Source organism: Psammomys obesus, unplaced genomic scaffold (genome assembly GCF_907164565.1).
Source record: "Psammomys obesus unplaced genomic scaffold, mPsaObe1.curated_primary_1811, whole genome shotgun sequence".
Taxonomy (NCBI): Eukaryota; Metazoa; Chordata; class Mammalia; order Rodentia; family Muridae; genus Psammomys; species Psammomys obesus.
The window spans coordinates 23,371,826-23,395,453 of record NW_026585894.1 but is presented as its reverse complement, the minus strand read 5'-3'; the positions used below and the strand labels follow the sequence as shown (position 1 = coordinate 23,395,453).

Below are 23,628 nucleotides of genomic sequence, written 5' to 3'. Positions count from 1 at the left end.
GACCTGAGAACAGACCCCTGGAGAAACTGAGAAGCTGAAGCCACAGAGAAAGCATCATCATCTGAGGCCCAGTTATGGCTGCTGCTGGCAGGGAGCTAGTCTGTAAGCTCTGGAGCCATCTTTTTAGTAACAATTTATAATCAGAGGCAGGTAGCTTTCCATGATGTGTCGCTGCTACACTAGAAATCTGAGCTCTTAGTATAAATTCATAGTTACCTTCCCAACCTCCAAGGGAAGAGTAGTCCTGCTAGGCCACAGAGGAGGACTTTGCAGCAAGTCCTAAAGATACCTGATAAAACAGGGTCAGATGAAAGGGGAGGAGGTCCTTCACAATCAGTGGACTTGGAAAGGTGCAGGGAGGAGATGAGGGAGGGAGGGTGGTATTGGGAGGGAATGAGGGAACGGGATGCAGCTGGGATACAGAGTTAATAAAATGTAACTAATAATAAAAAAATAAATTAAATTAAAAAAATAAAATAAATTCATAGTTTTAGCTAAGGAAAGTTGTTTTGTTTAGTTTAGAGTCTTTGTAAACCCCTTAGGGCATGAGTTAATAGTCCCCTCCCCAGCAGCTCTCTGTAAAAATGGCTGTTCTGGCCTCTAACTGTAACAAATGCCATCATCTCCAGCCCATTAATGAGATCCCTCCAGGATCTATTTCTAACAGGATCTCAAGGGCAGGCTGTTTGACACCCCCCCCCCAGGGGAGGAGCAGTCTGTTAGGCCACAGAGGAGGACTTTGCAGCCAGCCCTGAAGATACCTGATAAAACAGGGTCAAATGAAAGGGGAGGAGGTCCTCCCCTATCAGGGGACTTGGAAAGGGGCAGGGAGGAGACCAGGGAGGGAGTGTGGGGTTGGGGAGGGAATGAGGGAGCCGGATACAGCTGGGACACAGAGTTAACAAAATGTAACTAAAAAGAAAAATAAAATTAAAAAAAAATTGAACAAAAATGCGCCAATCCCTAAGCTTCCTCCAAGCTCAGGACTTAAAACCCAACCAATCCTCATTCTGGAAATCTCTGCTCTAGAAAGCACTTCCTCCAAAAACTGGTTTATAAAGTCTGTTTCCTCAGTTCTTTGCTTTTATTCCTGGGAGCAGGGGCAGCCACTCCTGTTTCCTCCCTCCAATAAATGTCTTTTAAGAGATTTACTGCCTGGTGTGACTTTTTCATCTGAAGAAGCAAAGAAGCCCAGAGGAGAAGAAGCACAGAAGGAGCAGAGTGTAGGTTCAGGAGCTCCTCAGCTCCTCAGAGGTTGTAGTAACTCTCCCCTGCTACCTGCAATGTCTCTACTGAGGAGGGGTCCTCTTAGAGCTCAGTAGTTCCTGGGTTTCTCTGTCTCAGAATACTGGTCCCTTGGGACACTGTCCCACCTCAGAGCTGAAATACCTTCCCAGGCCTCAGAGTTGTAGGTTTCCTAACCTTATCAGGAAGGCCAACACCTGTCAATTCATACCTTCTGGTTCATCTGCAACACTGAAATAAATTACTTCATTGATATGCTTGCAATAAATAGGGTCACAGTTTCAAATTTTATGATGTTATAATAGACCGTTTGTAGATTCTTTAGCAAGGCAAACAGGGTTGAGATCTTCTAGAGACCACAAGATGACTATAAGTGATCTGCTTAATACACTTCTAAAATTATGTCCAGTGAGTGTATCTTCTCAGTAGGATATGTCCATGAATGGGGCATTTAATTATCTTCTAATTTGAAAAAATATAATTTGATGAATCATAGTAATTTAGTACTAGCTATTAACTATTTTGTAACATGAAAGGATTTTACTGTGTAACTGAAGCTGTCCAGGAATTCAATATTTTCTTTTTATTCTATGTTCAATCATTACAAGAATGAATCACCATGATCTCTGGCTAATTACTAAGTCCTTCCACTTTCACCGTCCTTCCTCTCATTCCCTATCAAATAACACTCCTCAAGTATAAATGGTAGCTTTTCTATAAACACTTAGTTAGAGATAAATAATACTTTTCTTCTATTAATTGTGTACACATAAGTTTTATAATAGTCATTCTTTTAGTTATTTAAATATATCTATTAAATTTCAAATAAAAACACCTTTAACTAAGTATTGCAACTCTTAAACTTTCTTCTAGAGATATATTTGAAGTCTCAAAGACAAAGTAGTACTTGGTATAACATACCGCAAAGCTATACTTATTTGGAAAGCTAGAATGAATTGACACACTATGATTTCTCCAATATCACTTATCCAAAAAGAAAAGAAAAAAATTATAGTTGTATTTATTATTTTCATATTTCTTTCCAGGCAATCTAATTCACAAAAATATTTTATTAACGACTTAATACCTCTGAATTCTCCACGTTTCCAAGGACATACATGGAGAATGTACGGAGTTGAGTTGTCAGGTTCTATGGTGATACAGGGATTTCCCCAAACTATTGAGAGATCTGAAGTTACCTAGGAAAGCAGATTAGAAAATTAGAATTATGTAATGTCAATACGAAAAGGTTTTCTTTGTTTTATCATGCTATTATATTACATATGAGTTTGTCATAAGCTACTGCATAAAATGTATACTAATTCAATTACTTTCATTAAATCTGTAGACTTTTCATCGAAAATAAAGTCAGAAAACTGTCTTAGACTAGAAAAGAAAAATCTGAGAAGAGATATGGAAAATCAGAAAAAGGAAAATAATTTTTACAGAAAAGCAATTTAACTTTTTTGTTGCTACTTGAATATTGATCATAAAATATTATTATCTTTTACAGATAACAAGTAATTTTTAGGGAAATTTGATGTACAAGAAATATAACTATTTCAGTGAGTTTGTAAGTAATAACACAGTATGTGAAGAATATTTAAACAAATGATTAGTACAATCTTGCTTAAAGTTTCAGCTAGTCATATTTCTATATATATGTCCATTATAGTCAATTCCTAGAAATTAAATCAGACATCTTAAAACAGTTTTAAGATTTACATTTTAATTTTTATTAGTGCATATATGTGTGTCTATGTGTGTATGCTATTCATGAAGATCAGAAGAAGGACTTGAATGTCATGGAGCTGTAATTATAGGTGGTTACAACCTGATTGATGTGGGTACTAAGATTTGAATTTTCAACAGAGGAAACTCGAAAGGCTGAGAAGCACTTAAAAAAATGCTGAATTTCATCAGGGAAATGCAAATCAAAACAACTTTGAGATTCCATTTTAGCTATTCCATCAGCATATGAAGATAAAAATGAAGGATCCAATGAAGATAAAAAATGAGGATCCAAGGGAGGATGCATAAATCTCACTTGGAAGGGGAGATAGAACAGAGAGAGGTAGTGGCTGAAGAGAGAGAACACGGTAGGAGAGGGGGCACAGAGAGTTTAGATGGTGGAGAACAGACCTGGGGAGAGCAAAAGCAAGAGGACAGAAAACTGGAAACTGATGGTGGGGGTATCTCTGTAACAACTTGGAGACATAAATCAAGGTAGGCTTCTGGGAGGACATGAGCGGGTTTCTAGTAGAGACTCCTAGTAGTAGAGGAAATAGAGACTGAAGAGGACAACTTCTAAGCAGATTAGCATAATATAGGGAGGAGAACTCCAACCTATCCACATAAAATGTCAACCAAAAATTTAGCCTGCCTACAAGATGTCCAGGGATAAAGGTAAAGCAGATAGAGCAGATTGAGGGAATGTCCAGCAATGCCTGACCCAACAAAACCTACCCTATGGGAGAGGGCAAACCCCTGACGCTATGAAAGATACTCTGCTAAGTTTGCAGACAGGAGCCTGACAGAACTGTCCTCTGAGAGAATGTACACAGCAGGAGAGGAGTGGAGAGGAGGTATACTAAGTTAAGAGGGTGGAGATCAGACTTGTGGAGAGCCAGGGCAAGAGGACAGAAGGCCTATAAAGAAAAGAGAAACTGGGTGTGGGGTTATATCTGTGACAAGTTGGAACCATAAGTCAGGGTAGGGTCCTGGGAAGATATGGCAGAGACTCCTAATCGCAGAGGCAATAGAGACTGATGAAGACACCCTCTAATTAGACCACTCTTCTAGATGAGAAAGGGGAACAACATCTCACCCACAAAAACTTTGACCAAAAATTTACCTTGCTTACAAGATGTGCAGGGATAAAGATAGAACAGTGACTGAGGGGATGCTCAACCAAAGCCTGGCTCAACCAAAGACTCATCCTGTGTGAGAGGGCCAACCACTTACACTAACAACAATGCTCTGCTAACCTTGCAGAAAGAGGCTGGTCACAGTTGTCCTGAGAGGCTCTATCAAGCAAAAATTCAAAACTGATGCTTAGTCTCACAGCCAAATATTGGGCGATGCATAGAGAGGCCTTTGGACAAATGGGAAGAAAGAGAAAAAGACCTGGAGGTAACAGGAACTACAGGAACTCCACAAGAAGACAAACAGAGCCAACTAACCAGGGTGCAGAGGGGCTTTCTGGGACTGAAGCATCAACCAAGGACCATGCATGAACTGGCCCTAGCCTTCCTACAAAGATGTAGCAGATGGGCAGCTTAGGCTTCATGTGGGTCCTCTAACAAAGGAAGTGGGAACTGCATTGGACATAGACTCACTTGCCAGCTTTTTTATCACTCCCCCATGGCTGGACTGCATTGCCAGGCTACAGGGCATGCAACTCGATGAGCTGGGGTGGATGGGAAAGAGAGCTCCCTTTACCTGAGGAAAAAGTAAGGGTGAAGGGGAGACAGATGGAGGGTGGGACTTGGAGGTGAGGAAGGATGTGGCTACAAAAAGGTTATAAACTAAATTGAAAAAGGAATTGTACGTCTGTTCTCTAGAAGAGCTACAATGTGCTTAACCATTGAGCCAAAACTTCAACTCCCACATAGATATTTTGTAACTATGGTTTTCATTTATAACAGAAATTTCTTTTGTAAAAATGTTTTTTTTACTCTTAGACCAAATAGATTTTTAATGAAGACAATAATATGTTTTTGATAAATTTATTTGAACAGCAAAACATATCAATTATGATCAATATTTTGAACATGAGCATTCTTTCCATATCACAAATGAAGACAGAGACACTAAGTGGCATTTTCCTGGGCTGGCAGTGTTAGGTTCAACTGCAGAATTCTAAAAGATTTTAAGTTATGGTGTGAAAGGAGTCAAGAAATGCATTTTCACGAGCTTGTTTTTCTTTTTTTTTTTTTTTCTTCACAGTTCCTACAATGAAAGTATTTGGAATATTCTTAAAATGAGCTCTTTTATGTCATAAGTGTCCCATCAGGTAAAAATTCTTTTTAAGTTGACAAAAATGATATTTCTTATGTATGAAATTTAATTGTCAGGTATAAATTTCCCCACATTATGAAGCAATGATGATACCTTAAAAACTGAACTATAAATAAGAATCTCTGTTTTCACATTATACTGAACATAATACACACACACACACACACACACTCCACACACACACACAGAAAACACTCACTATATGAACACCCATACAATTCATACATCTTTTGGTGATCAGAATCATAGTTGTTCCAAAATTTTAACTATTTTGGATTCCACTTGTGAGTAGTATCACTGTCTTTGTTGTCTTTCCTTACATCTTATTTAGACACATCCATGTTATAAGTAAAGAAATATTCTTTTTGAAGACTGCATAATATTTTATTGTACAGACATATCAACAGATTTATACATATATATATTTATATACATATCCATTAACCCATCCATTATCTATCTACCTGTCTCCCTCCTCCTCTACTTCTTCTTCCTCTTCCTTGTCCCCTTCTTTTCTTCTTTCCTGTTTCTTACTTTTTGAGACATGACTTCATTCTGTAACTCATGCTGACCTGGATTTCACTGAACTCACTATATAAAAAGAGATAGCCCATGGCAGTTCAGTGTCCAAGTAGGTTACCTAGTAATGGGAAGAGGGACTGCCTCTGACATAATCTGATTGGCCTGCTCTTTGATCACCTCCCCCTGAGGGGGGAGCAGCCTTACCAGGCCACAGAAGAGGACAATGCAGCCACTTTTGATGAGAACAGATAGACTAAGATCAGAAAGGAGAGGAGAACCTCCCCTATCAGTCGACTTGGGGAGGGGCATGCATGCAGAAAGGGGAGGGAGGGTGGGATCAGGAGGGGAAGAGGGAGGGGCTTATGGGGGGATTCAAAATGAATAAAGTGTAATTAATAAAAAATTAAAAAAAAAGAGGGCCTTGAAATTAAAACAATTTTAAAATCCTAGCCTTCCAAGTGATATATTAGCATTACAGAGAATCTACTGTATGTTTGTTACTGGCCTTTTTCTACTGCTACATTAACAATTCACTTTTTTTCTTTTCTTTCAAATGTTTGAAAAATCAAATGGAGTGCCCGGTGTAGATCATTTTATTCTTGTCCATTTTAAGTTGGATGGGCTTTTTGGATATGAAGATTAATGTAATTTTTAATTTCTGGAACTAATCCTTTCCTTTAGATTTTTAATTACTCTTTTGTCTTTCTCTTCTTCTCAAGTACGATTATTAGGGACATGCTGATATGTTTCATGGTGATATACAGATATCTGCGTTTTGGTGAATTTTCTTTATATTTTCTCTTCCTGAGACTGGGAAACCTACATTGACCTATAATCAAGCTTGCTGATATTGTCTTCTTCTCATAATTTAAATCTACTCCTGAGATTATTGCCAGAGCCAGCCAGCAGAGTCGAACGGTTCTTGAGTCAGAAGTGAAGATTAAAATTAATAAAATAAACACACAGCACACAGGAAACTTTTTAAAGGTCCAGACTCGACAGCCACAGAAAAAGGCAGGCTGCTGCAGCAAGCACCGCAAGCAGCAAGTTGCCAGTCTCTGCCTCCTCCTCTGCCTCCAGCCCTCTGACCTCTTTGTGAGGAGTTACTTTTAGCCAGTAAAACATCTCAGAACAATGGGTTAATTTGCACAAGGAGCCTGAGGAAGAGGTGTGACCCTCACAAGCTATCCCACCTGCTGTCACAAACAAAAGGAGATGGACTTGCAAGTTCTTCTCTGCCATTAGTAAAGGCCTGCTAAAAGCCATCTCTCCGCCGAGATTTAAATATCAAAGCAGGCCACTGGAGTCCCGGCTCCGGACAGATTATGTGGTGAACACTTTGTTTAATTTACCTTATTTAATTATGAATTATATTTATTGTTATTTATTATTTATTATTACTTATTATTATTCCTCAGAGTAATAATTAATGTCAGCATGACTATCTGTGTGACATGCACCTTGTGTTTGTAGAGGGTAGAAGAAAGCAACAGATCCCAGAAACTAGATGGTTGTGATCTGCCATGTGAGTTGTGGGAACTGAATCAGTGTCCTATGAAAAAGCAGCAGTCAATGCTCTTAACAACTAAGCCATCTCTCCAGGCTCCTATTTCTATATCTTGATTGTTATCTATTTATTGAAAAATCAGTATGGTATTTTCGTTAATAATGCTGGCAAGATCTCTATTTCATTAATTTCTTAAAATAATAATCTGAAAGTTTAAGTCTATTAATCTTTTTTATTAATTATGGTTTATTCACTTTGTAATCCAACTGTAGTCCCCTTCTTCCTCCCCCTCTGAAACCCACCCTCCCTCCCTCATCTCCCCCTATGCCCCTCTCCAAGTCCACTGATAGGGGAGGTCCTCCTCTCCTTCCATCTGACCTTAGCATATCCAGTCTCATCAGAGCTGGCCTGGCAAGGCTGCTCCCCTATCCAAAGGAGGTGGTCAAAGAGCTAGCCACTGAGTTCATGTCAGAGATAGTCCTTGTTTCCCAGATCGGGGAACCCACTTGGATATTGAGCTGCCATGGGCTACATCTGAGCAGGGGTTCTAGGTTATACCCATGAATGGTCCTTGGTTGGAGTATCAGTCTCAGAAAAGACCCCTGTGCCCAGATATTTTGGTTCTGTTGCTATCCTTGTGAGCGCCTGTCCTCTCCAGGTCTTACTGTCCTCCCCCTTCTTTCCTAAGATTCCCTGCACTCTGCCCAAAGTTTGTTTATGACTCTCAGTATATGCTTTGATACAATGTTAGGTTAGAGTCTTTCAAATGCCCTCTGTTGTAGGCTCCTGTCCCGTTTCCTGTTTTCTCTTTTTTCCAATGTCTGTGCAGTTTGCCTTTCTGAGTGAGTATTGATCATCTTACCCAGGGTCTTACTTCTAGCTCACCTTCTTTAGGTGTATAGATTTTTGTAGGTTTATTCTATATTATGTCTAGTATCCACTTATATGTGAGTATATACAGTGTGTGTCTTTCTATTTCTGGGATACTTCACTCATGATGATCTTTTCTACATTCCTCCATTTGCCTGCAAATTTCATGTTTTCCTTGTTTTTAATTGCTGAGTGGTATTTCATTGTGTAAATGTACCACAAATTCTATATCCATTCCTCCATTGAGGGACATCTGGTTTGTTTCCAGGTTCTGGCTATTATGAATAAAGCTGCAAAGAACACAGTTGAACAAATGTCCTTGTTGTGTACTTGAACATATTTTGGATATATGCCCAAGAGTGTTATAGCTGGATCTTGAGGAAGCGCTCTTCCTAGTTGTCTGAGAAAGCACCAGATTGCTTTCCAGAGTGGTTGTACAAGTTTACATTCCTACTAACAATGGAGGAGTTTTCCCCTTTCTCCACATCCTCTCCAGCATGTGTTGTTACTTTTGTTTTAGATCTTAGCCATTCTGATGGGTGTGAGGTGAAATCTCAGGGTCATTTTGATTTGCATTTCCCTGATGACTAAGAAGGTTGAGCATTTCTTTAAGTGTTTCTCTGCCATTCTATATTCTTCTACAGAGAATTCTCTGTTTAGGTCTGCAATCTTATATAAATACCTTCTAAGAACACCATCTTCTATATTAGCCATATTTTCTTTGCCTTTCTCTCATAATTTTTGGTATAATAAGTACATGCTATGTATGGAATATCAGATCCCTACATATCCCCTTTTTTGTTTTTTTTTCATGTTTTTTCCCTATTGTCTTTTCTTGTTTAGTGACTTCTATGGATTAAGTGTATAAAGACTGAATTCACTATAATTAATATGTGACAAATGAAATTCCTAGTTAGATACTGGTGAAGATTTCAGCAATGATCTAGCACATGATATATGAATATCTTGTATCAAAAATTCAGCCTTCTGCCTAGGATCACTACATAAGCATATCTCCAGTACTCAGGTAGCTTAAAATTGTGCTTTATTGAGACAAGGCTTAAATGTAAGCCTTAGATGAAATAGTCAAGCCTGTTACTTATTTCTTTGGCAAGTCAAAACCTCTTCATAAAAACATGATTTATTTGTTCCCAAAGGATATATAAGATTTTTTAATATCTCTTTGGAGCATTCATATTCCAGACATTCTTATGGTTACAATAAAATTTTTGTTGATTATTACTTGTATTGCGTGCCCTAGCAGAGGCAATGTTAAACAAATATTGAGTGCTTTTGACATATGTGCTCAGAAAGGGATCTTTCTGTCAAAACAAAACTTTTAGACAAGTTAAATAACAAGAAAACTTGCTAGTGGATATTGCTAGAATAACTCAAAAAAGGTCAAATAAAGATCCAAACCAAATATGTCTATCCCCTTGTTTGAAAAGCTTCCATTATTTGCATGCAATGCTGATGCAAAATTGCAGAGATGTGCAGAACAAAATAGGAATAGGCCAGGTTCTCAAATGAAATCAGACCTTACTCTTAATAGTACTTAGAGTTTTGCTCAAATATGTACTCCTTTTGTCCAGACTTTTGAATATTTTCATACACACACACACACACACACACACACACACACACACACACACACATACATCATTACAGTTTTTAGGGAATAATGGATTAACAAAATTATTTAAATAGAGGATAAAGACACTAATAAAAATGGAATTATTTTTGATTGTGGGAATTTTATGAATATGTATGGACTAAAGAAAATAAACCAAATGACTTGGAGAGGGGTAAGGAAAATGAAACAAAAGGTGGTAGTAAAGGATGGAATGAGAAGAGGAGAAAGAAACAGAGAATTGAAGGAAGACAAAAAGAAAGTAAGGGAAGAAGAGTAGAGAGAAGAAAGAAGGAGAGAAAGAGGAAGAGGAAACATACTGACTACATTGAATTAAATTACAATTTGCAAATCAAAAAAAGGAAAGAATGAAAATGGATAACAAAAGTCTTGAAAAAGACACAATGTAAATACAATATATAACCTAAATAGCAGTATTATTTCTCTCAATATAAGAAATAATTTTCACCTGCAAGCAGATGTGAATCAGCTAGATAGTTTGGTTCTTGTTCACTTTTGCTCCTACTTTTGTGGTATAATTGATAATTGAAGCCTGATGTAGATGTGCATTGCCATGATGGTTGTAAGTTAGTTCTTGATTATGATGATTTGGGTGTTGCCATTGAAAACAGAAAATAAAGAGGGGCCAAGATGGCGGTGCCAGGAGAACACTGTGTCTGAGAAGCGGGACAAGAGTCTAGGGGCAGCGACCAGGAGACTGAACTCTGGGCCCTAAAACAACAGCTATCGTGTTTCCCAGGTGAGGGGAGGCTCCCACAGCGTGGGAATCAGTCGGGTCCACTCAGAAGAGAACCCAGAAGAGATCCCGGGTAACATGGGCTTTGGGTCTCCAGGCTGGAGCCACAAGCCTGCGTGTCCCGATCACTTTCCCAGGCTGATTGGTGGGCACAAGGGTGCCAGAGACTGAGAGTCCCAGTCACAAGAAAACCCCATGGAAAAGGAAAGTTGCAAGACTGATCACGGGTCACCCAGTCTTTCCCTGGAAGGTCTCGCTGACCATGGGTACCTGCCGCCATCACAACTGAGCTCCCGCCGCATGGAGAGTGGCTGCGCGCCCAGCTCAAAATCCCTACTCCCTCTTAAGAGGAGGCAGGAGGTGTCCAGCAGAATCTGCCACAGACCACATTGTACCCCAACCCGAGATCGGGGCTGAGAAAACCTAATCCTTTCGGGCACTCCCCCAAATGCCCCCATAACGCTGCCGCGGCAGAGCAGAAGGATAAAGAGGTGCATAGCGGCTTCACAGTGCCGGGACCCCACTGCTGCCAGCTGCTCCTAGCAAACAAACTTCAGCTCGGGATCTGGGACTGTGGTCATTCTACACGTCCTGAGATTCTCCTGGGTCCAGCACAATAAGGTCTAGCACCAAGTCCTATCACCGGCGCCCCTCCCCCACCACTGGAAGAGAAACCCTGGCTCAGGATTGGACTGAGAAGTCCCAATCCCTTCTGGCACTCCCCCGACAGCACAGCCATAAGCTTGCCCTAGCGGAGGGGAAGGTCAGAGGGGAAGGACAGAAAGGCAGCCTGCCACAGGACACAGCACCCCCTCTCCAGCTCACCCAGCGGTCCCTGGCAGAGAAACCCAAGCTCTGGATCTGAGGACACTCAACCCTACCTGGTACTCTCTCAGAATCAGCAAAAATAGGTTCTACCGCCAGACTGCTTCTGGCAGAGGGATCTGGGCCCAGGCTCTGGGATTAAGAACACTCAACCTAACTCTTTCCCACGCTAACCCAGGACAAGTCAACATAACCACTTCTGGCAGAGGGAAAGGAGAGAGAGGCAGCACACAGGAAAAGTGGACACCGAGTCCTGCGGCCACAGTGTCACAGAGCTTTCAGCCTACCCGCGCATTCTCTGCAGCAGGACCAAATCAGAGAGTAGAGAGCAAGGGGAACCCCTGTGCATTCCAACTGGTCCTGCAAGAGAGTGTGTGAGCCTCCTAGGGAGAGTTTACCCAGACCCAGGGCCTCTCCACAGAAGCAACCAGACGAGATCCCTGCCACTCACACCCCTAGTGTGGGCATCATAGGGATTATTGGGATAGCAACCCCAATGTTGAAGCCCCTTCCTTGTGGGACCACCAGTGTAATCCAGGCAAACAATCCCTGGATCTCAGACAGAACTGCAAAATAGTGGCCTGCAGGCCACTGCAATAGTCAGAGAATCCGCGCATGCACACTGCGCCCGCTAAAAGCGCATGTGAATAGCGCCAGCGTCACATTCCTTACTTATGCAAAACTGAAACCACAGTGCACACTCCCAAACCAGTGAACCTCTCTCATCTTCCTGAAAAAAAGTCCAGAAAACAGAAAGAGACGATCATAGCCCGAACTACAAACTTGAGGAACAAACAGTGAGGGTTATAAATAACCAGATGGCTAGAGGCAGATGTAAGAACATACCCAACAAAAATCAGGACATAATGACCTCACCAGCAACCCCACAAACCAATGGACACTTCATTTCACTAGATATACAAGAAAACGACCTCAAAACTATGTTTCTCCAGCTATTAGAGGCCCATAAAGATGAAATGAACAAAGCCCTCAGAGAAATAGCCAAAGAAATCGAGACAAACCAAGAGGAAACAAATCGAGCTCTCAGAGAAATGACCACGAAAATTGAGGCAAAGAAGAAATGAACAAAGCTCTCAAAGAAATGTCCACACAAATGAAGGCAAATAAAGAAGAAATAAACAAAGCTCTCATAGAAATACAGGCAATTAAGCCAACGAATGTGAGACACAATTAGTGATACATAGAAAGGAAAAAGACAAAAAATAGAAGCTGTCATTGAAAAGCAGGAGTCCACATTCAAACAGATGAAGGAAATGGTGCAAGACATGAAAACAGAATTAGAATCAATAAAGAAAACACAAATAGAAAAAAACCAAGAGCTGGAGAACATAGAGAAAAGATCGGGAACTACAAAGGTAAGCATCACCAACAGAATACAAGAGATGTAAGAAAGAATCTCAGGAGCTGAAGATACACTTGCGGAAATTGACACATCTCTCAAAGAAAAAAATAAAATCAGAAAAGTTCCAAACACAAAACATCCAAGAAATCAAGGACACCGTGAAAAGACAAAATCTAAGAATAACAGGAGTAAGAGAAAAAGAAGACATCAGGCTCAAAGGTCCAGAATATATTTTCAAGAAAATTATAGAAGAAAACTTTCCCAACTTAAAGAAAGAGATGGCCATAAACATACAAGAGGCCTACAGAACACCAAGTAGACTAGACCAGAAAGGAAATTCCTCATGTCACATCATAGTCAAAACACTGAACCTACAAAACAAAGAAAAAATTCTAAAAGCAGCAAGGGAAAAAGGCCAAGTAACATATGAAGGTAGACCTATCAGAATCACACCAGATTTCTCAACAGAAACTATGAAAGCCAGAAGGGCCTGGACAGAAACCATACAGTCCTTAAGGGACCACAGATTCCAACCCAGACTAGAATACCCAGCAAAACTTTCAATCAACATAGACGGAGAATTAAAAATATTCCATGACAAAAACAAATTTAAGCAATATCTACATAGTAACCAGGCTCTACAGAAGCTACTAGAAGGGAAACTCCAAACCAAAGAAAACAACTACATCGAAGGAAACAGAGGAAATAGATAACTACACAACAAAAAACCCAAAAGAATACAAGCAATGAAACTCAGTGACACCACCAACACCACATCAAAAGTAAGTAACAATTGTTGGTCACTAGTTTCTATAAACATCAACGGAATCAACTCCCCAATTAAAAGACACAGACTAACAGAATGGTTGCGGAAACAGGATCCATCATTCTGTTGCATCCAAGAAACACACCTATGCAACAAAGATAAACACTACCTCAGAGTAAAGGGCTGGAAAAATGTTTTTCAAGCAAATGGTTCCAGAAAACAAGCAGGAGTAGCCATCCTAATATCTAATAAAATAGACTTCAACCCAACTTAATCAAAAAAGATAAGGAGGGTCACTATATTCTCATCAAAGGAAAAATCCACCGAGAGGACATCACAATTTTGAATATCTATGCCCCAAATACAAGAGCACCTACATTCGTAAATGAAACAATATTAAAGCTTAAATTACACATTGATCCTAATAGCATAATAGTGGGAGACTTCAACACTCCACTCTCACCAAGGGACAGATCAACTAGACAGAAAACAAATAGGGAAATAAGAACATTTACAGAGTCCCTAAATCAAATGGACCTAATAGTCGTCTACAGATCTTTTCATCCAAACTCAAAAGAGTATACCTTCTTTTCAGCACCGCATGGAACCTTCTCCAAAATAGACAATATAGTTGGTCATAAAGCAAGCCTCAACAGATACAAAAAGATTGAAATAATCCCTGTATTCTATCTGACCACCATGGACTAAAGCTGGACCTCAACAACAACAGAAATAACAAAAAGCCGACACGCACATGGAAACTGAACAACTTGTTATTCAATGACAGCTGGGTTAAGGAAGAAATAAAGAAAGAAATTAAAGACTCCCTAGAATTCAATGAAAATGAAGGCACAACATACCCAAATTTATGGGACACATTGAAAGCAGTGCTCAGAGGAAAATTTATAGCCCTAAGTGCCTGCAAGAAGAAATTCATAACATCACATACAAACAACTTAATGGCCCAACTGAAAACCCTAGAAAAAAAAGAAGCAGATACAGCCAAGAGGAGCAGAAGGCTGGAAATAATCAAACTCAGGGCTGAAATCAATCAATTAGAAACAAATAAAACTATTCAAAGAATCAATGAAACAAAAAGCTGGTTCTTTGAGAAAATCAACAAGATAGACAAACCCTTAACCGAACTAACTAAAAAGCAGAGAGAATCTATCCAAATCAACAAAATTAGAGATGAAAAGGGTGACATAACTACAGACGCTAAGGAATTTCAAACAAGCATTAGGTCATATTACAAAAGCCTATATGCCACAAAATTTGAAAACCTAAATGAAATGGACACTTTTCTTGATAGATTCCATCTTCCAACATTAAGTCAAGATCAGGTAGAAAGACTGAATATCCCTATATCCTCCAAGGAAAATGAAGCAGTCATTCACAGTCTCCCCTCCAAAAAAAAGCCCTGGGCCTGATGGTTTCAGTGCGGAATTCTACCAGACCTTCATAGAAGGGCTAACACCAATTCTCCTCAAACTATTCCACTAAATAGAAACAGAAGGTTCATTACCAAACTCATTCTATGAAGCGAGAGTCATCCTGATACCTAAACCACACAAAGACCCAACAAAAAAAGAGAACTTCAGACCTATCTCTCTTATGAACATTGATGCAAAAATACTCAATAAAATACTGGCAAACCGAATCCAAAAACACATTAAAGATATCATCCACCACGACCAAGTAGGCTTCATCCCAGTCATGCAAGGGTGGTTAAACATACAGCAATCTATCAGTGTAATCCACCACATAAACAAACTGAAGGAAAAAAAACCACATGATCATCTCCTTAGATGCTGAAAAGCATTTGACAAAGTTTAACACACATTTATGTTTAAAGTCTTGGAGAGATCAGGGATACAAGGCACATATCTAAACATAGTAAAGGCAATATACAGCAAGCCTATAGCCAACATCAAATGGAGAGAAACTTAAATCAATCCCACTGAAATCAGGGAAAGACACGGCTGCCCACTCTCTCCATATCTCTTCAACATAGTACTTGAAGTCCTAGCCAGAGCAATAAGACAACTAATGGAGATCAACGGGATACAAATCGGAAAGGAAGAGTTCCAAGTGTCACTGTTCACAGATGATATGACAGTATATATGAGCGACCCCAAAAATTCAACCACAGAACTCCTCCACCTGATAAACACCTTCAGCAAAGTGGCAGGATACAAAATCAACTTTAAAAAAAATCAGAAGCCCTCCTGTATACCAAAGACAAAAGGGCCAAGAAAGAAATTAGGGAAACAACACCCTTCACAATAGCCACTAATAACATAAAGTACCTTAGGTTGACACTAACAAGCAAGTGAAAGACCTGTTTGAGAAAAACTTCAAGTCTCTGAAGAAAGAAATTGAAGAAGACTTCAGAAGATGGAAAGATCTCCCGTGCTCATGGATTGGTAGGATTAACAATGTGAAAATGGCCATCCTGCTAAAAGCAGTCTACAGATTCTACGCAATTCCCATCAGATGCTGAGCCTGATTGCCAACTGATGGGCAGAGTGAATGGAATTCTATGTAAGAAGTGGGAAATAGTAAGAGCTGTAGGGGATGGGAACTCCACAAGGAGAGCAACAGAACAAGATAATTTGAACACAAGGAACTTCCCAGAAACTCATACTCCAACCAAGGACTATTCATGGAGATGACCTGAAACCCCTGCACAGGTGTAGCCCATGGCAGTTCAGTGTCCAAGTGGGTTACATAGTAATGGGAAGAGGGACTGCCTCTGACATAATCTGATTGGCCTGCTCGTTGATCACTTCCCCCTGAGGGGGGAGCAGCCTTATCAGGCCACAGTAGAGGACAATGCAGCCACTTTTGATGAGAACTGATAGACTAAGATCAGAAAGAAGAGGAGAACATCCCCTATCAGTGGAGTTGGGGAGTGGCATGCATGCAGAAAGGGGAGGGAGGGTGGGATCGGGAGGGGAGGAGGGAGGGGCTTATGGGGGGATACAAAATGAATAAAGTGTAATTAATAAAAAAATTTAAAAAAATACCAACTCAATTCTTTACAGACCTTGAAAAAAAGATTCTCAGCTTCATATAGAGAAATAAAAAACCCAGAATCTCCAAAACAATTCTGTACAACAACAGATCATCTGGAGGTATCTTTATCCCCGATCTCAAGCTGTACTACAGAGCAATAGTAATAAAAACTGCATGGTATTGGCATAAAAACAGAAAGGAGGATCAATGGAACCGCATAGAAGACCCAGAAATAAACCCGCACACCTATGAATACTCGATTTTTGACAAAGAAGCCAAAACCATTCAATGGAAAAAAGACAACATCTTCAACAAATGGTGCAGGTCCAACTGGATGTCTACATGCAGAAAAATGAACATAGATCCATATTTATCACCCTGCACAAAACTAAAGTCCAAGTGGATCAAAGACCTCAACATAAAACCAGATACTCTAAATCTGTTAGAAGGAAAAGTGGGGAACAGCCTAGAACTCATTGGCACAGGAGACAACTTCCTGAACAGAACACCAACAGCACAGGCTCTAAGAGCAATGATCAATAAATGGGACCTCATGAAACTGAAGAGCTTCTGTAAAGCAAAGGACACCGTCATCAAAACAAAACGACTGCCTACAGATTGGAAAAGAATCTTCACTAACCCTTTACCTGACAGAGGACTAATATCCAGTATATACAAAGAACTAAAGAAGCTGAAGAGCAACAAACCAAGTAATTCAATTAAAAAATGGGGAACAGAGGTAAACAGAGAATTCTCGACAGAGGAATATCGAATGGCAGAGAAACACTTAAAGAAATGCTCAACCTCATTAGCCATCAGAGAAATGCAAATCAAAACGACCCTGAGATTTCACCTCTCACCCATCAGAATGGCCAAGATGAAAAACTCAATTGACAACACATGCTGGATAGGTTGTGGAGAAAGGGGAACCCTCCTCCACTGCTGGTGGGAATGTAACTGGTACAACCACTTTGGAAATCTATCTGGCGCTTTCTAAGACAATTAGGACTAGTGTTTCCTCAAGACCCAGCTATACCACTGCTAGTCATATACCCAAACTTTGCTCAAGTACACAAAAGGGATACTTGCTCAACCATGTTTATAGCAGCTTTATTTGTAATAGCCAGAACCTGGAAACAACCCAGATGTCAATCAACGGAGTAATGGATACAGAAATTGTGGTATTTTTACACAATGGAATACTATTCAGCAATCAAAAAGGAGGAAATCATGAAATTTGCAGGCTAATGGTGGGATCTAGAAATGATCATTATGAGTGAAATATCCCAGAAGGAGAAAGACAAACACAGTATATCCCTTATATAGACCTATAAGATATGATAAACATAATGAAATCTATACACCTAAAAAAGATAATCAAGAGAGCAGACATGGGGTAAGATGATCAATCCTCATTTAGAATGACAGATGGGATGTGCGTTGAACGTATGACAGGAATCTACTGAGCGCATCTGAAAGACTCTACCTAGCAGTGTTTTCAAAGCAGATACAAAGACCAAACCTTCGGCAGAGTACAGGGAATCATATGAAAGAAGGGGAGTTAGTATGATGGGGAAAGGATAGGAGCTCCACAAGGACCAAATATATCTGGGCACAGGGTCTTTTCTGAGACTGACATTCAACCAAGGACCATGTATGGATATAACCTAGAACCTCTGCTAGGATGTAGCCTGTGGTAGCTCAATAACCAATTGGTTTCCCATAGTGAGGGGAACAAGGACTATTTCTAATAGGAACTCATTGGCTGGCTCTTTGACCTCCCACCCCCCAAGGGAGGAGCAATCCTGTTAGGCCACAGAAGAAGGCTTTGCAGCCAGTCCTGAAGATAGCTGATAAAACAGGATCAGATGAATGGGGAGGAGGTCCCCCCCATCAGTGGACTTGGAAAGGGGCACGGTGGAGATGAGGAAGGGAGGGTGGGATTGGGAGGGAATGAGGGAGCGGGATACAGCTGGGATACAGAGTTAATGTAAATGATAAGAAAACACTAAAATTATAAAAATAAAAACAGAAAATAAGTTTAGTTAAACTGAGTAAATGTGTCTTTTTAAAAAAAATAGTTACAACTATTAAAATTAAAAAAAAAAACGGAAGTACAAATAATCTACCATTCCAATTTCTGGATATGTATTAAGTTTGTTTTAGATATTGTTTGTGTGATAAAATGTTACGAATATAGTCATCCATTTTGCTTACATGTGAAAATAATTTTTCTTTAATTACATAAACATAATTACTATAGTAAATTATTGATTTTAATTGCTTTCCATTTTTAAAATGCATTTCTTCGGTAAAGTAAAAATTTAAATAATAACATAGACATAATTTCTGTTATGGTAATAAAATGAAGTAAATAAATAATGTAAAATAATTGGAGTTCTTTAAATATGTTTTTAATAAACCCTCGACAGGTTTCCCCATTTGGTAATAAATTCTGAAATTGGAGGAGTGCTACAAAAAATTTATCTGCTTCCATATCTACTTACCTTCATTTTCTCCATTCTTGTTTTAAAGCCACCATTTTTTGTTTTCATTTGTTTCTAAATAAAAATTTTTTAAGCACTATTATGTTCTCAAATGTTATGCTTTATATTATGAACTAAAGCATGGTAATAAAACATTGTCCCTGAGGTGAGAAGGTACATCTGCCTAGAATACACAAATCTTGGATGTGAGAAAGGAGAATTAAGGGAGATAGATAGAAATTAAAGGATGTTGAAGGAAAGGGGGTAAGGAAAGAAGAGAGAGAAAAAAATGAATATTATATTCATATAATGAAAAATAATACACAGGACAATGACATATGGTAAGTAAATGCCACCTCAGGGACTACAGATTCCACCCTGAAGTTAAGAGATGATATTTAAGCATCTCAGTTTGTAACAGCAAGAGAAGAGTTTAACTTATAATATTTACTGCAAAGAATATTCTTTGAAATCTAGTAAGAAGTAAACTTAGGCATATATCTTTGAGATTTAAAAGAAGCAGAGGAGTCTTAGATGCTGAGGCTCATGGCCAAACTTTAGACAGAGTGCAGGGAATTTCATGAAGAAAGAGGGAGATAGAAAGACATGGAAGGGACAGGAGCTCCACAAGGAGAGCAACAGAACAAAGAAATCTGAACCCAGGGGTCTTTTCTGAGCCTGATACTCCAAACAAGGAACAAGAATGAAGATAACCAGGGGGACAAGATGGCGGCACCAGGAAAACACTGTGTCTGAGGAGCAGGACAACTTTTTTCATACAGCGACCAAGAGACTGAACTCTGGACCCTAAAACAACAGCGATCGTGTTTCCCAGGTGAGAGGAAAATCAAACGGTGTGGGAATCAGTCTGGTCCACTCTCAGGTCACCCAGCCAGAACCTGGAAGAGATCCCAGGTCATGCAGGCACTAGGTCGCTGGACCAGAGCCACACGCCTGCGTGTCCTGATCACTTTCCCAGGCTGAACTGCGGGCATAATAACACCAGATACTGAGAGTCCCAGTCGTGAGAAAAACCCATGGGGAAGGAAGACAGCAGGACTGGCCACAGGTCACCCAGTCTTTACCTAGAAAAGGTCTCACAGACCAGCTGGTATGAGCCGCCATCACTGAATTGGGCTCAAGTGGTGAGCACCGACAGTTGCATGCCCATCTTTCTGGCACAGACGGAGCTGTGCGCCCCAGTGCAACAGAGACTGGGAGTCCCTGTGGAGAGAGGGCCCCACAGGGAAGGAAGGAAACGGTGCTGACTTTGGTCACCCAGTCTTTACCTGAAAAATGTCTAGCAGACCAGTGGGTATGAGCCACAATCATTGAACTGGGTTCAAGCCTTGAGCACAGAGAATTGTTGCACGCCCAGCTCTCAGGCACAGACAGAGCTGTGCACCCCAGGGCAACAGAGAATTGGAGTCCCTGTCGGGACTTAACCCCACAGGGAAGGAAGGAAATGGGGACCTGATTTTGGTCATCCAGCATACTCCTGTTAAAGGTCCCACAGACTGGCCCAACCCAGGGACCTGCTGTGCACCAGATAACCTGCTGCTACCAGGAGAGCAGTACTCACCTGCCACAGATTACCACTTGGGTACTGGGGCACAGAACTCCAAACTCAGACCTACAAAAGTCCGGGATCCCTGAGATCAACCCCCAGACACTGCTCCAAGGGGCAACCAGTTATCCCTAACAAAACTGACCAAACCAAGGGACACACAGGTTACAGCAGCAGCTCACTAAATTTACAGCAAGAAACCCAGAAGCAGGGCAGCTGTCTCCAGGACTTCTATGGGTAAGAGGAGAGCCCTCTCGACTACAAAGGACCACAGTTACCACTCAGGTCTCTATGCCAGACGTGAGCTGTGGCAAATCCTGAAAAACACCGGCCATACAATGACTATAACCAAAAAGCTGAGGAAGCTTCCTTCAGGAAAAACCATCTTCATGCCAAAGGGATTCTCTCCACCACAGGATGCCAGGAACCACCAGAAACTAACTCCAAACACATAAGAGAGCCCAATGGGTAGAGGCCAGCATAAAAGGTCAACCAACAAAACACAGAGCAATATGGCATCTCCAGAACCCAGTTATCCAGGGGCAAGTAGCCTTGGACACCCCAGCATAATTGAAATTCAAGAAGATAACCTAACATCTGTGCTCATGAAGAGGATAACAGAGGAAACAAATAAAATGCGTAAAGACCTAGAGGAAGATAAACTCAAACAGATTATGGCCATCCATAAAGAAATAGAAGAAGATAAAAAAACAGATTATGGCTATCCGTGAAGAAATACAGGAAGTTGCAGCCAAACAGTTTGTGGCCTTTAGAGAGGAAATACTTAAATCACTGAAAGAAATAAAAGAAACAGAGGATTGTTCAAACAAACAGCTGAAGGAATTGAAGGAAAAAGAGGAAAATACAGTCAGACAGGTGAAGGAAATCAACAAAATGGCTCAAGACCTGAAGATAGAAATGGAAAAATCAAAGAAAACACAAATGGAGGAAATTATAGAGAGAAAGAACTTAGGGAAGAAAACAAGAACTACAGAGGTAAGCATAACCAAAAGACTACAAGAGATGGAAGAAAGAATCTCAGGTGTGGAAGGATACAATGGAAGAAATCAATGTATCTGTCAAAGAAAATGTTAAATCTAAAAAATTCCTGACACAGACCGTCCAAGAAATTCAAGACAACATAAAAAGACAAAACCTTCCCTGCTCCAAGGCCCAGAAAATATTTTCAACAAAATCATCGAAGAAAATTTATCCAACTTACAGGAGAGGCCAATAAGAATACAAGAGGCCTAAAGAACACCCCATAAATTAGACCAGAAAAGAAAATCCTCCCACCACATAATAATCAAAAGAGTAATATACAGAACAAAGAAAAAAATACTTAAAGCTGCAAGGGGAAAAAGGCAAAGTAACATATAATTGCAACCCATCAGAATCACACCTGACTTCTCAACAGGGACTATGAAAGCCAGAAAGGCCTGGACAGATATCATGCAGACCCTAAGAGAACATAGATTTCAGCCAAGGATACTATACTCAGCAAAACTCTCAGTCCTCACAGACAAAGAAAACTAGATATTCAATGACAAAAAAATTTCAACAATACCTACATACAAATACAGCGTTAAAGAAGACACTAGAAGGGAAAATACAGCACAAGAAAACTAGCTACTTTCAAGGAAACACAGGAAATAACCTCACTACAGTAAAACAAAAAGCAACCAAGAACACAAACTTATGACCACAGCCAACATCAAAATCAAAAGATCTAACAGCCACTGTTCATTAATCTCTCTCAACATCAATGAACTCAATTCTCCAATAAAAAGACACAGACTAATAGAATGGATGCATAAACAAGACCCAGCAATCTGTTGCATACAAGAAACACACCTAAGTCACAAAGATAGACACTACCTGAGGATAAAGGGTTGTAAGACAGCTTTCCAAGCAAATGGACCCAAGATGCAAGCAGGAGTAGCCATTCTAATATTTGATAAAATAGATTTTCAACCAAAATTAATCAAAAGAGATGGGGAAGTTCACTTCCTACTCATCAAGGGAAAATTCCACCAGGAAGACATCACAATCCTGAACATCTATGCCCCAAATACAAGGGCACCCACATTTGTAAGAGAAACTTTGATAAAACTTAAACCACATTAGATCCCTACACATTAATAGTGGGAGACTTCAACACCCCACTCTCAACAAAGGACAGTTTCACAAAACAGAAATTAAACAAAGAAACAATGTCTGTAACAGAGGTCATAAATCAAATGGACCTAATAAACATTTACAGAACCTTACACCCAAACACAAAAGAATTTACCTTTTTCTCAGCACCTTATGAAACCTCCAAAACAGACTATATATTTGGTCATAATGCAAGACTCAACAGATACAGGAAGGTTGAAATAACCCCTTGTATCCTATCTGATCACCATGGAATAATGCTAGACCTCAACAACAACAGAAATACCAAATGCCTACACACACATGGAAACTGAACAACTTGCTACTAAATGACAGCTGGGTCAGGGAAGAAATAAAGAAAGAAATTATATTTTTCCTAGAATTCAATGAAAATGAAGGCAAAACATACCCAAACTTGTGGGACACAATGAAAGCAGTGCTAAGAGGAAAGTTCATAGCACTAAGTGCCTTCAAGAAGAAATTTGAGACAGCTCATTCAAGCAACTTAATGGCTCACCTAAAAAAACCTAGGAAAAGAAGAAGCACACACACCAAAAGGAGTAGACAGCTGGTAATGATCAAACTCAGGGCTGAAATCAATCAATTAGAAACAAATAAAACAATTTAAAAAATCTCTGAAACCAAGAGATGGTTCTGTGAGAAAATCAACAAGATAGACAAACCCTTAGCCAATCTATCTAAAGGCAGAGATACACCATCCAAATCAACAAAATCAGAAATGAAAAGGGGAACATAACTACAGACACTGAGCAAATCCATACAGTCATTAGGACTTACTTCAAAAGTCTATATGCCACAAAATTTGAAAATCTAAATGAAATGGACAATTTTCTTTATTGATTCCCCTTACCAAAACTGAATCAAGACCAGGTAA

At 39.9% G+C, this 23,628-nt stretch overlaps 1 protein-coding gene across 1 annotated transcript in view; it reads right to left on the bottom strand.

Moving 5' to 3' along the window:
• LOC129670983 (cilia and flagella-associated protein 47-like) overlaps window positions 1-23,628 on the bottom strand; it is a 446,637-nt gene that overhangs the window by 105,379 nt on the left and 317,630 nt on the right. Inside the window, 1 exon segment of the mRNA XM_055599611.1 lies at window positions 2,333-2,444. Within this exon segment, the coding sequence (XP_055455586.1) occupies window positions 2,333-2,444 (112 nt within the window).